Source organism: Vombatus ursinus, unplaced genomic scaffold, assembly GCF_900497805.2.
Source record: "Vombatus ursinus unplaced genomic scaffold, bare-nosed wombat genome assembly UNPS02014832.1, whole genome shotgun sequence".
Classification (NCBI taxonomy): domain Eukaryota; kingdom Metazoa; phylum Chordata; class Mammalia; order Diprotodontia; family Vombatidae; genus Vombatus; species Vombatus ursinus.
The window spans coordinates 12,548,927-12,564,253 of NW_020954610.1; the positions used below are offsets into that span (position 1 = coordinate 12,548,927).

At 36.7% G+C, this 15,327-nt stretch overlaps 1 protein-coding gene across 3 annotated transcripts in view; it reads left to right on the forward strand.

Annotated features, from left to right (window-relative positions):
• LOC114025787 (syntaxin-17-like) overlaps positions 1-15,327 on the forward strand; it is an 86,497-nt gene that overhangs the window by 43,250 nt on the left and 27,920 nt on the right. For all 3 annotated transcript variants that reach the window (XM_027839305.1, XM_027839303.1, XM_027839306.1), the window contains exon 4: positions 13,242-13,467. In XM_027839305.1, the coding sequence (XP_027695106.1) occupies positions 13,242-13,467 (226 nt within the window). The remainder of the gene's footprint in view (positions 1-13,241; positions 13,468-15,327) is intronic.

Genomic DNA, 15,327 nt, shown 5'->3' on the forward strand with positions numbered 1-15,327 from the left:
AAAAGGATGCATTTAATATTTTTGCCTTTCTTCTTTGGATTGTGATGTTTTTATGCCCTAATACATGCTCATTTTTTGTGTAGGTGCCATGTACCATTGAGAAAAAGGTATATTCTTTTCTATCCCCATTCAGTTTTCTCCAGAGGTCTACCATATCTAACTTTTCCGAAATTCTATTCACCTCCTTAACTGCTTTCTTGTTTATTTTGTGGTTAAATTTTATCTAGTTCTGAGAGAAGGAGGTTAAAGTCCCCCAGTAATATAGTTTTCTTGGCTATTTCTTCCTGTAACTCCCTTAACTTCTCCTCTAAGTATTTGGATGCTATACCACTTGGTATATATATGTTTAGTAATGATATTACTTCATTGTGTATGGTACCTTTTAGCAGGATGTAGTTTCCTTCCTTATCTCTTTTACTTAGATCTATTTTTGCTTTTGCTTTGTCTGAGATAGGATTGCTACCCCTGCTTTTTTTTTTTTACTAGCTGAAGCATAATGTATTCTACTCCAGCCTTTTATCTTTACTCTGTGTGTATCCCTCTGCTTCAAATATGTTTCTTGTAAACAACATATTGTAGAATCATAGTTTTTAATCCCCTCTACTATCCACTTCAGTTTTATGGGAGAGTTCATTCCATTCACATTCATAGTTATCATTACTATCCGTCTTTCTCTCCATCTTATTCTCCCCCCCACTTTATGCTTTTCTTCTTCATTAGTTTTACTTTTGACCACTGCCTTCCTAAATCTGCCCTCACTTCTATCCACCCCCTCCCTTTTCTTTCCCCTTTCCCCTCCTACTTCCTATAGGGTAAGTTAGATTTCTATATCTAACTGAGTATGTTATTCCCTCTTTGAGCCAAATCTGATGAGAGTAAGGTTCAAACAATATTCCTCTCCCTTCCTTCTTTCCCTCTACTGTAATAGGTCTTTGTGTCTCTGCATGTGATATAATTTACCCTTTTCTGCCTCCTCCCTTTCTTCTTCTCCCAATACAATCTCTTTCTACCACTTAGATTTTTTTATCATCACATCAAAGTCAACTTATACCCATACCCTCTGTCTATGTATACCCCTTTTAAACATAGTAATAAAGATAGAGTTCTCAAGAGTTACAAATATCATCTTCCCTTGTAGGGATGTAAACAGTTTGCCCTTATTGAATAACATGTTTGTTTGTTTTTTTCATTTCTGTTTACCTTTTTATGCCTCTCTTCAGTTTTGTATTTGAAGATCAGATTTTCTGTTGAGCTCTGGTATCTTCATCAGGAAGGTTTGGAAGTCGCCTATTTTACTGAATGTCCATTTCCTCCCCTGATAGATTATGCTCAGTTTCACTGGGTAGATGATCCTTGGTTGTAGTCCAAGCTTCTTTGCCTTATGGAATATCATATTCAAAGCCCTCTGATCTTTTAATGTAGGAGCTTCAAGGTCCTGCATAATGCTGACTGTGGTTCTACAATATTTAAAGTGTTTCTTTCTGGCTGCTTGCAGTATTTTCTCTTTGACCTGAAAATTTTGGAATTTGGCTATGATATTCTTTGGCGTTTTCAATTTGGGATCTCTTTCAGGAGATGATCAGTGGATTCTTTTGATAATTATTTTACCATCTGGTTCTTGGGCATCAGAGCAATCTTCCTTGATGATTTCTTGGAAGATGTTCTCTAGGCTCTTTTTTTCATCGTGGCCTTTATATAGACCGATGATTTTTAAGTTATCTCTCCTGGATCTATTTTCCAGGTCTGTTGTTTTTCCAATGAGGTATTTTATATTTTCTTCTATTTTTTCATTCTTTTGATTTTGTTTGACTGATTCTTGCTCTCATAGAGTGATTAGCTTCCACTTGCCCACTTCTAATTTTTTTGTTTTTTTATTAATTTATTTTGATTTATCAATAATCACTTCCCTATGCTTTTGAGTTTAAAATTTTTCTTCCCCTTCCTCCCCACCACTGTCCCCAAGATGGCACACAGTCTGATATAGGCTATACATTTACATTCATATTAAACATATTTTCACATTAGTGATGTTGTAAGTAAAAATTAAAACCAATAGGAGGAACCATCAGAAAGAGGAAACAAAACTCAACAGAAGAGAAAAAAAATAGCAATTCAACTTCCATAGTTCTTTCTTTGGATATGGATAGCATTTTCAATCACGAGGCCTCTGGAGATGTCTTAGATGCTTGTATTGCCAGGAAGGGTTAAGTTTATCAATATTAGTCATTGCACAACGTGGCTGTTATTGTGTACAACTTGGTTCTGCTCACTTCACTCAGCATCAGACCATACAAGTCTTTCCAGGTTTTTCTGAAGTCAGCCTGTTCATCATTTCTTATAGCACAATAGTATTCCATCACATTCATATACCACAACTTGCTCAGCCATTCCCCAATTGATGGGCATCCTCTCAATTTTCAATTCTTTGCCACCACAAAAAGAGCTGCTATGAATATTTTTGTACATGTGGGTCCTTTTCCCATATGTAGGATCTCTTTGGGATATAGCCCTAGACCACTTCTAATTTTTAATTAGTTGTTTTCTTCAATTAGATTCTTGTACCTCCTTTTCCATTTGGCCCATTTTACTTTTTAAGGAGTTCTTCTCTTCGCTGAGTTTTTGTGCCTCCTTTTCCATTTGACCAATTCTACTTTTTAAGGAATTGTTTCCTTCGGTGTACTCTTTTTCCATTTGGCCCATTGTATTTTTAAGGAGTTGTTTTCTACAGTCAAATTTTGTCCTTCTTTTTCCAAGCTATTGATTCTCTCTTGCATACCTCTCATTTCTTTTCCATTACATTCTTGGATAGTTCCATATGGCTAATAGCAGCATCACTTACAGAGGCAACAGCCACCTTCAAGTAGCAGCAAATTGTCCCTGGACAAGTACTGTAGATGAATAATAGTCCTCAATTAAGTAGAAGGGTATTGGGCTAAATTGCATTTAAGAAATCACGTAATTCTTTCAGATTTCAGATTGCCCAGTGCTACAAATTCCCAACTCAATGTTAGTAGCATCATGATGATGCTATATGGCCACGAACCATGGAACATAAAAACCTCAGAAAAACTTAAATTTTCTAAATAATCCAGAGAGAAATGGAAAGACATGTAATGGTTGTAAGCAGACTCTAGCATATTAACAATAATGACAAAGATTATCAGGAAGTCAAAACAGGGTGAGTGGTCATGTAGCAAGAATAATAGATAAAATGTGAATAGCCACAATGATATATTGGTATACTGAAATACCAAAAGAACTAGGAATAGGATTCTAGTACATTGGGTATATACGATATGGTGTATTTATGAGAAAAAAAGTGGATAGAATTTAGATGAAACAAAGGAGTTATGATCTGTATTGGTGGAAGGAGTACCCACAAAAATGAAGCCATAGACTTATTAAAGCTCCAACGACAAAAGTGAAAACTCATATATTACTGTTTTCATGTTACTATATTTAATAAATCACAAAGATGTGATAAAGTTTGATGAGGTAATATATATGGAGCATTTTGAGCTCCTTACAAGAAAGATGCTATAAAAGTACAAAAGCATTGTATTTACTCTTTTTGGAATTTTTTAATTGTCAGGGAGGAGAAGCAGTGTTGTACTGTGGAACAAGTAGCATCAAAGACATATGTAATGTGGGCACTAAAGATGGCATTGTGATCATCTCTAATGTGAAAAGCTCAGGGCAAGCTTTGAAATCATTGCTAATGAAATTTAGTCACTAGGTAAATGGACCTGAGCTAAAGAAAGGAAAATTGCCAGGTCATCCTAGATTCTGCTTATGGTCAGTGTGATCTCTCTGCCATAAGCAGCTGCTCCAACCTCCTAGAGAGTTCCAAAGTAAGAATTGCTTCTGGTTTTCAACACATACCTACCAACCTTTGTCAGCCCATTCCCAATGGGGAGTGAAAGATCATAGGAGAGGGCAGCTAGTCTCTGCTCTTGAATCATAGTTATATCCATCTGTGCTACAGATTTAGACCTGCTCACTTGTATAGGATCCCATGAAGGAGGTCAAAGCCCTCTTGCTTGGTTTGTGTCTTTAGATTTGTTCATTAGCTTGCTTACTTAGACTTTGTTTCCCTTTAGTTCCTTTTTATTTGGTTTTCATATATTGATTTCAGTTGTGGCTTGTTTACTCCAACCCTGCCACAATAAAAACAACTAAAGGTCTTTCACTTTCTTATTCAATGGACAGGCCAGAACAGAATTTGTTCTGCTTATGGCATTCAAGCCCTATACCTTACTGACATTTTGGCTTTGAACGTTCTAATTTGGATGGGCATTTGACAGATTTATGTCATGGACTAAAAAGTCTGGGAAATAAGAATTTATACTACAAAATGGTAAAAAAAAATGCTAAATCTATTCCATTGACCCTTATTTTACAAATCTAATATGATTTCTTTCACTTTTTAATAGCATAGATAAAGATAGTGTAACTAAAGACCTTCACTATTGCCTCATCATGTCATGAAGATCAGCCTAGGTCCTTAAAGATTATGTGAGTATAGCACAAATGTTGACAGGTCCTGCTAAGTTGAAGAGGCTGTGAATATAAGTTTAGCTATAAACTATATTTTTTTAATCTGAGGATCAGCCTAGCAAAAGTTGAAGATGGATGTGTATCATCGGAAGACTGGTCAATAAATGATGAGGTTTTTTGGCTATAGCAATTCATTTACTAAAATGTAGAGGGATTCTGATCTGTGGAAGAAGTACTTATACCAATTAAATCACAGCTCTCTTGAAATATTAAGATATAGAAAACTTAGAGTAGATGACAAAAGATAAAAATTATTAGCAACAAGATTGGGAATAGATCAGATTGCTCTCAAAGAAAATCTCCTGAATAAGTAAACATGGACAGAATATAAAATGAAATAAAAATGCATCATAACGTTATAGAGCTGGAAAAGTATCTGAGAGCTCATCTGGTTCAAACCTCTTCTTTTTCAGATGAGGAAAATGAAACCATTCCATCTAAATATACAGTGTATAAAGGTTAAAATAAGTTCAGGAGAGGTCAAGACTAGGCTAAACCTTAAATCAAACTAAGTTGTTATTCCACTTGGTTGTGCCATTTTAATACATTTCTTCATCCCTTTTAGCTTTCATTTAATTTTAATTTGGAGGAGAAGTATTGGGGTACCTCCTTTCTATTAAAGACCACATATCCACAGATTAAAAACAATTAAATGCTACATTTAAGTAAAAAATAATTAAATCCAACAAACATTTATTAAGTACTATGTGCCTTTGCACATTGTGCACATGTGCCTATCATGATAGGTATTGAGAATACAGAGGTAAAAATGAAACAGTCCTTGCCCTCAAGGGGCTTATAATCTGTTAGAAGAAAACAATATGTATACGGAAAAATAAATACAGACAAGTAAATAAAAAGTGATACAGTTGTATAGAAATAGTTTTGTGGGGTTTGGGATTGTTGTTTTGTTACAAAAAATAGAAACAATTGATTCACCTACTTTTGTAATTAAAACTAGAGAATGTAACAGAGGGAAAGGAAGGAAGAGGGGAAGGCGGGAAAGGTAGGAAGAGAAAGAAAAAGACAACTGAGAGGATAAGAGATAAAGTGGCAAAGAGAGAACCACAGAGGGAAAGGGAGAAGCAGAAGTGGAAAGTAGGAAAAGAGACTAAGAGGGAGACATATTCTGAAGTTTTATTAGAAGATAAAGTGCTTTTGTTACAATAGACTTTGGTGGAAATTACTTATTTTCACTGATGTCCTTTATTTTCCATAACCTTTTATTAATTCTACTCTAAAGAAAATAACTACAACAGCTTCCCAAAAAGGAAATTACTTTCTTTTTTAAATTAATTTATTTTGATTATCAATAATCATTTCCATATGCTTTTGAGTTTAAAATTTTTCTCCCCCTTCCTCCCCACCACCCTCCCCAAGACAGCGCACAATGTGATATAGGCTATACATTTATATTCATATTAAACATTTTCACATTAATGATGTTTTAAGTAAAAATTAAAACCAATAGGAGGAACCATCAGGAAGAGGAAACAAAACTCAACAGAAGAGAAAAAAAAATAGCAATTCAACTTACATAGTTCATTCTCTGGGTGTGTATAGCATCCTCCATCACAAGGCCTCTGGAGATGTCTTAGATTCTTGTATTGCCAGAAAGGGTTAAGTTTATCAGTATTAGTCATTACGCAACATGGCTGTTACCGTGTACAACGTTGTCTTGGTTCTGCTCCCTTCACTCAGCATCAGACCATACAAGTCTTTCCAGGTTTTTCTGAAGTCAGCCTGTTCATCATTTCTTATAGCACAATAATATTCCATCACATTCATATACCACAACTTGCTCAGCCATTCCCCAGTTGATGGGCATCCTCTCAATTTTCAATTCTTTGCCACCACAAAAAGAGCTACTATGAATATTTTTGTACATGGAGGTCCTTTTCCCATTTGTGGGATCTCTTTGGGATATAGCCCTAGAAGTGCTATTGCTGGGTCAAAGGGTATGCACATTTTTATAGCCTTTTGGGCATAGTTCCAAATTGCTCTCCAGAATGGTTGGATCATTTCACAACTCCACCAACAATGCATTAGTGTTCCAATTTTTCCACATCTTCTCCAACATTTATCATTTTCCTGTTTTGTCATGTTGGTCATTTTGATAGGTGTGATGTGGTACCTCAGAGTTATTTTGATTTGCATTTCTCTAATCAATAGTGATTTAGAGCATTTTTTCATATGACTATAGATGGCTTTAATTTCTTCATTTGAGAACTATCTGTTCATGTCCTTTGACCATTTATCAATTGGGGAAAGGAAATTACTTTCCAGGATGCCTTAGTGGTGAAATGGTAGTGGCCAATGTGGCATCACTAGATCCAGTCTAGTGGCCAGAAGTACCCTACCCCTGGTGTAGTTTCATGTCATTAGAAAGGCTGATGAGCAGAGCTTTCTTTTTCAAACTTGACTTCCCTCCCCTACTGCTCCCTACTTCTGCAGTACATTATCCTATTTGATTTGGAGGCTACTGACCAGTTTCATTGCCAGCAGATTTTTCTTGCTCACCTCCTGTGTATAAGCACAGTGATTGTCAGTTCTGAATAGGTGCTGCCAGTGCAATAAGGCTAACCTGAGGTTCAAGTGGGATAATGCTAAAAATTAGCTTCTGGTGGACATCTGAGAACCAGGAACAGGTGCAAGGTACAAAGTTGCTAATGATATACTTGGGCCAGCTGTCAGAATGGAGGCTAACGTAACCAAGGGTAGGGATTCAGGTGAATAGTCAAGCTCTTTTTATACCAGAGGTCAGCCTGGGATGAAGTCCAGAAGGAAGAATCCAGGTCAACAGCAAAGAAAGACACTTAGGATAGCAGCAATATGAATAAGGAGGAAGCAGGTTGTATTAACACAGAATAATCACAACTTCAATTAAAAAGTTGCAAGATTGGCCGGGAATCAACACATTACCAGAGAAAGACAGCAAAGCCAGAATAACATTGCACCTCAAAAGGGAATTCACATATAAGCCAAGGTCAAAATAAAAGAATGTCGAATTCAGGTCTCAAGAATTATGCAAGATTGAGGGTAGGGGGGATGATTTTTTCAAAAAAGATAAACCAGAATTCATTTCCTTTTGAAGGGACAGAAACAATCTACTAGCCACATCTATCCAGAATTTAAAGGAGTCAAATAGAGTCTGACCATACTAAGCACTAAAGACAATGAATATAGAGTATTGGGCCTAGAGTCAAGACCTGAGTTCAAATGTGGCCTCAGACACTTAGTAGCTATGTGAGCTCAGTTTCCTTGACTGTGAAAAATAGAAATAGTACCTGTCTTGTAAGGCTGTTGTGAAGACCAAATGAGATTGTTGTAGAAGATGTTAGTACAGTCCCTGGCACGTAGTTGGTGCTATATAAATGCTTATTCCCTTCTTTAAGCTCTCTGGATATATGAAGAAGCTTAGCTCATTAACCTCACTATGTCCTGAATCATTCTGCCAGTCCTAGCATTTTAATTTAAAGTTAGATGGGGCCTTTATCCATTTTTGTGCAGTGTGCTTAAATGAAGATTTGCAAAATGTAATTTTGAACTTTGAGTTTTCTTAAATGACCACATCTGGAAGTGGATATCTACCAAATAAAACATTCTTTTCTATTTTATAAAACAATATTCCTTCATCCTTTCTCTGGGATGGAATCACTTTCTATTTCTGTATAACTTTGACATCAGTTTTCATGGTGATTGTGTGAAAACTTGTGGGCAAGGCTGTGCCAACCCCATAGTAATTTAAATTGAGCTTTGAGATTGACCAGTTGATTAGAACCACCCACTTGGGGCTCCTAAGCTATGTTCATTTCTGGTATAAGTGGAACTATGTTTATATTTTTTGTCATATATGTTTTGTCATAGATATATGTATGTTTGTACATATATATTTATATCTTTTGTCTTCTTTAGCTATTCATTCCTGTTGTAACGAAGAGAAGTAAGTACAAATAAAGTTGCGAGATTCCAAAGTTATGCAACTTTGTTGTTGCAACAAAATTATGCAGATTTAACAGGTGGTTAACTTTTAAAAATAAATAAATAAAATATTTAAAACAAATATATTTTAAAATAAAATAAAACAAAATACCTGACATCAGCTGTCAGAATGGAGGCTAACATAACCAAGGATAGGGATACCTATTTCCTAACCTTTCAGTTAGGAAAAATATCAAGGACTCCTACTGGGAGCTCTCCCCCTTTAGATAGATATAGATATATACATATAGATATAAATATAGTTGTTATTCAGTCATTTTTATGTAGTAGCTGTTGCTCAGTCGTGCCGATTTTTTTGTGACACCATGGACCATAGTACATGAGGTTTTCTTGGCAAGGATACTGGAGTGGTTTGCCATTTCCTTCTCCAGTGGATTAAAGCAAAAAGAGGTTAAATAATTTGCCTAGGGTCATACAGCTAGTAAGTGTCTGAGGCTGGATTTGAACTCAGGTCTTCCTGACTCAAGGCCTAGTGCTCTATTCACTGAACCATAGTGGCTATATATGTGTATGTGTATATATGTGTGTGAATATTACATATATATATACATGTATTCATATATACACATATATTTTATTAAATTATTTCCCAATTAAATGTCAAAATATTTTAACATTTAAAAAAATTTTAAGTTCCAAATTCTCTTCCTTTCCACCCTTCCCTCACCCCTTGAGAAGGCAAGCAATATGATATCAATTTTACATATGAAATCATGCAAAACCTTTCTGTATTAACCATGTTGCAAAAGAAAATACATGCAACCCCTTCTCCCCCCTCCCCAAGACATATAAAGTTTTTGAAAAGTGTGTTTCAATCTGCACTCACTATTCATCAATTTCCTCTCTCTGGAGGTAGATGGCATTTTTCGTCATTAGTCCTTTGGAATTGGCTTGCATTATTGTCTTGAAGCATTGCTAAAGATAGTAAGTCTAATAGCTACGTCACAGTTGATCATCATTAAATGTTATTGTTATTGTGAACAATGTTCTCTTGGCTTTGCTCATTTCACTTTGCATCAGTTCATATAGATCTGCCCAGGTTTTTCTGAAACCATCCTGCTCAGCATTTATTGTAGCACAATAGTATCCCATCACAATCATATATTACAACTTGTTCAGCCATTCCCCAATTGATGGGCATCCCCTCAATTTCCAATTTTTTGCTACTTCAGAAAGAGCTAGTATAAATATTTTCATGTTTCCCCTTTTCTTTGATCTCTTTGGGATACAGACCTAGTAGTCGTATGCTGGGTTTTATAACCCTTTGGGCATAGTTTCACATTGTTCTCCAGAATGGTTAAACCAGTTCACAACTCTACCAACAGTGTTAGTGTCTCAACTTTTTCACATCCCCTCCAGCATTTGTTGTTTTCTTTTTCTGTCATGTTATCCATTCTATAGGCGCAAGGTGGTATCTCAGAGTTGTTTTAATTTGCATTTCTCTAATCAGTAATGACTTAGAGCATTTTTTCATGTGACTATTGAAAGCTTTGATTTCTTCCTCTGAAAACTACCTGTTTATATGCTTTGACCATTTATCATTTGGGGAGTGACTTGTGTTTTTATAAATTTGAAAGCCTTTTTATATTAATTCTTCACTTTTAGCAAGTCCCCTAGACATCCATCTTAATTACCCATTTCCCTTTCTAATAAATAGAGGTGATTTTTTTTTTTGAGGGAAGGGGGCTAGGCAATGTGGTTAAGTGACTTGCCCAGGGTCACACGGCTAGTAAGTATCAAGTGTCTGGTCTGAGGCCAGATTTGAACTCAGGTCCTCCTGACTCTAGGGCTAGTGCTCCATTCACTGTGCCACATAGCTGTCCCCAATAGTGGTGATTTTAATCATTTTTTCTCCCTGGAGAATTTTTTTAGTATGATCTCGTTATTCAGCAGATCAGTGTGCCTTTGCCTCTCTGTGCCCATCATTTGAAGATTTTGCATAGCATTTTTTTTTTTTTTTTTGGCGAGGCAATTGGGATTAAGTGACTTGCCCAGGGTTCATACAGCTAGTAAATGTCAAGTGTCCAAGTGTCTGGTCTGAGAACAAATTTGAACTCAGGTCCTCCTGACTCCAGGGCCAATGCTCTATCCACTGTGCCACCTAGCTGCCCTTATAGTATCTTAATACTATGGGAAATTACATATCTGTACTATGATGTTAAATTAGATCTGTATACTACAACAATTTGCATGGAGGTTCTTTCTGTGAATTCTAGAAATGTAAAGTGAGGAAACTTGACCAGTTTCTCCCACCATTTGAATTTCCACATTTGGTGGCAAAGACTTCTCCACAAGTGAGTAGTTCAGCATCCATACCAAGAAAAGAAAAAGAGAAAACCCATGCATGAGATTTTTATCTCCAAATGTGATTTATTAAACTTATTAAAGAATATTCTTCATAGCCAACCAAGGCCTTAGGAGGACAAGATTCAGGAAGGATGATTTGATTCTCCAAGTTTGTATTCAAATTGCAGAGGTGATTTGCCAACTCCAAAAATGGCTTCCCAGCTTTTCCCTTTGATACAAAGTCTCTTATCTGACGTGTGCTTCTTTGATTTTCAGAAATCCCCAGGTGCAGATATTTGGGGAAATAAGATGTTATTAATCTTCAGCCTTAGAAGCATGCATTTGTGCATGCATAAATGTGTTAATTATGACACTTGCATTAACTAACCTTATAGGGTTCTTATGAGGAAATTATTTTGTAAATTATTAAGCACTAAATGAATGTGAATTATTTTTATTATAAATTACTTCCACTAAAGAAAATTATCTAGAAGGAACGAGTACAGAATTTGTAGTCAGTGGACCTGGGTTCAAATTGTAGCTTTGCTACTTAATTACATGTGATCTTGGACAGATCATTTAACATCTTTGGGCCAGAGTTTATCAAATGAAGGGGTTGCCCTAAATGATGTATAAGGTGTCTTCTGGTTCTAAATCTATGATCCTATGACTACTACTCTATTAGGCATATTTTGAGGTACTGTACTTGAAGGTAGTAAAACTATGTTTTTTACAAATCCATTCTTAAATTTAGATGTCTATAATTCAGATAGGCTTCCTCCTCCTCTTTCATTTAGTTCAAATCAGTATGGTTTCACAGTTTAAATTCTGAACAAAGCTCCTTTGTCCACTGTATAGTCTCCCTCATCTACCAGCTTTCTATTATCTAGGGTAAAAATATCCTGGACCCAATTTCATTAGGCTGTCTTTTTAAATAGCCTCTCAAAACTCAGTCATTTTGATTACTGACAATCCTGGGTCTTCTCTAAAGTTTTCCTCTTTAGTTATAAGGCCCTTACCTGATCGTTGTTGTTGTTCAGTCATTCAGTCATGTCTGACTTTTTTTGGGGGGGCGGGGTTAGGCAATGGGGTTAAGTGATTTGCCCAGGGTCACAGTTAGTAAGTGTTATGTGTCTGAGGCCGGATTTGAACTCAGGTCCTCCTGAATCCAGAGCTGGTGCTCTATCCACTGTGCCACCTAGCTACCCCATGTCTGACTTTTCATGACCCCTTGAACCATAGCACACCAGGCCCTTCTGTCCTCCACTATCTCTCATCTGTCCAAGTACATCTTCATTGCTTCTATAACACTACCTATCCATCTCATCCTCTGCCATTCCCTTTTCCTTTGGCCTTCATTCTTTCCCAGCATCAGGGTCTTTTCTAATGAATTCCATCTCCCTATGTAGCCAGAGTACTTAAGCTTCAGCTTTCTTTTAAATATTGACTGATTTGATCTCCTTGCTGTCCAAGGGACTCTCAAAAGTTTTCTTAGCACCATAATTCAAAAGCTTTAACTCTGTGGTGCTCAGCTTTCCTTATAGTCCAACTGTCATAGCCATCCATTGCTACTGGAAAAAAAACACAAACAAACATAGCTTTGAGTGTACTGACTTTTGTGGACAAGGTGATGTCTCTGCTTTTTTAGTATGCTGTCCAAATTTGCCATAGCTTTTCTTCCAGGGAGCAAGCATCTTTTAATTTCATGGCTGCAGTCACTGTCTTCAGTGATCTTTAAGCCCAAGAATATAAAATCTGACACTCCTTCCATTTCTTCTCCCTCCATTTGTCAGAAAGTGATGTTGACAGTTGCCAAAATCTTAATTTTTTGATGTTAAACTTTAAGCCAGCTTTTACACTCTCCTCTTTCACCCTCATCAAGAGGCTTCTTAATTCTTCTTCACTTCTTAATATAGGCCTAAGTAATGCTGAGCTTTGAGGAAGGATTATTGTATTACATTTTTTTATAAATAGATAGTGGAATGTTTATTGCCATCACTTTATATGTAGGTCTACAAGTTTAGGGCCCAAGAAGGTATTTCCTTTTTTTTTCTTAAGTACTTTGTCTGCATCCAGGATATGGTCATTTGCTGTCTCTCGCATAATGCTTTTCCTGCTACCACTTCAGCTTCATGTGATTTATCCCTCACCTGATCCATTGTCACTTTATACTTCTAGTAAGCATTTCTATTCCAATTTGAATAATATTTATCTGAATATTTGTCTTATTTTCCTGACTAGATTATGTGTTACTTGAGATCAAGGACCTTTTTTTAAAAAATCTTTTTATATCCCTGGAACATAGTGTCATTGCACATAATAAGGGGTAAAGGCTCAGTACAAGTTGAATGTTGAATACTGAAGTATTTGTGGTGATTTTTTTTAATTCCTTGTAGCAACTCCGCTCTAACATCCAACAAATGGAGAAGCTTTGTTTGAAAGTCCATAAGGATGACAGAGGAGTTCTGAAAAGAATGATGGATCCTGTTAAAGAAGCAGCTTCAGGTGCAATTGCAGAATTTCTCCAACTTCACTTGCAATCTGCAGAAGAACTTAAAAATCAGTTTAATGATGATGGAACCTCACTTCACTCTCCTTTGACAAGATCAATGACTGTAGGAGGTATGTATTATGCTAAATATCATTGTAGATCATGTCACTAGCAAATTTGGTTGAGGGAACTGAGCATACTAAGATTAGAGAAGAGAAGACTCAGGAAAGACAATAACGTTCTTTAGGTATTTAAAGGGCTGTCATTTGGAAGAAGGATTAGACTCCCCCAAAGGAGAGAAACAAGAGCAGTGAGTGGAAGGTGCAGAGACCAGTATGGGCTTTAATTGAGGAAAAACTTCCTAAAAATTGAAACTATCCAACTATGCCTTGAAAGGTGGATGGGCTCTCTCTCTCTGGAGGTCTTCTTGCAGAGACAGGACAGTCGCTTGTTAGCCGTCCCCACCATGAAGCAGAGATTCCTTTCCTAGGTGTATTAGACCAGATGGCCTCTGAGGTCCGTCCCAACTCTCAAACTCTGTGATTCTGTGAATACCTTATTGTCTGTTTACGCGTTGCTGATGCGTATGTAATAGTGAAAGTTACCTCCTATTTCACCTGTCTAGATTCCAGGCCCCTTCTTCTATCCAGCTTTCTTTTGTGGCCAATAATCAGCCTTTTGCCCAGAAGAAAATTCCCAAAATCTTTCTCCTGAAATTCCCCCCACTTTCTCTCAACTAGACTGTTCATTTTTATACTTGCATTAACTGTTTTAACTGTTGCTTTCCCCCATATTGACATGGAAATCAAATTGTTACTGTAAGAAATAAATAGGGCTTCACTGTGTTTTATTTTCTAATTCATATTTTATAAAAGATAATTGTATTTTCAACTGTTCTGAAATCCTCCCACTCTATGGAACTGTTCAGTGGTGGCATTTATGGAGAAAAGCAGTTCTAGCACTGAAAGGTGATCACTCAGTGGACATTACCACCCCACTCTGATTGGTTACAACTATTGCTGTCATATGGGTTAGACTTTATTTTGCTGTCCTGTGATGGCAAAAAAAGCTGAATTTCTTTGCATACATAGAGAATAATTCTTCTTTAGTTCCTTGATCAGGAGGCAAGCTTATATACCCAGACAACATGACATTTGAGATTGTAGAAATATCAGTTATGTAGACCAGGCCAAGTGATTATGTAATATGAAAGAAGCCAGGACAACTAAGTTATGGGAATAGCAAGTAGCAGCTATGGTCATTAGCTCTAGGGACTACATCAGCCTCTCTTGAATTCTGAAGCTGCCTATAGGCAATAGGTAAAAGCTGGAGGAACTTATAGGTTGGTGTTTATTAGGCTGGCCAACTATAGTTGCAGAGCTGTTTGAGAATGAGAGAGCCAGTGAGAGCTCTTCTTGTTGTTGTTCAGTCGTATTGAGTCATATCTAACTCTTCATGACTCATTTGAAGTTTTCTTAGCAAAGATACTGGGGTGGTTTGCCATTTCTTTCTCCAGTTCATTTTTCAGGAAACTGGGAGGGTTAAATGACTTGCCCAGACTAAGATGGCTAGTAAGTATATGAAGCCAAATTTGAACTCGGGAAGATGAGTCTTCCTGACTCCAGGCCCAGCACTCTATCTATAGGGGAGCAATAATATTCTTAACGTCTTTTGCAGTCAGGTGAATTTTTCTGTGTGACTGTTTTCTCCTATGTTATATGTGTCTCTGGGAGAATCTTGTGTTCCAGACCATCCTGTAAGCCACACAAGGTCTTAGATACAGCAAAAATGAAAGAGTTTGGGTAATAATGAGCTCTTCCCCATTCTCTTGAATGTCACTTTATTAAAGGCTTCATCATGGAGCTTTCACTCTGTTTCTCCCCACCTCAAATCTCCACTTCCTCTCATCCTTAACCCTAGAGGAGTCTGATAGAGGCAATACACAGACTTTATGAATAGCAGCAGAAATAGTATGGAGGAGATCCTGAAAA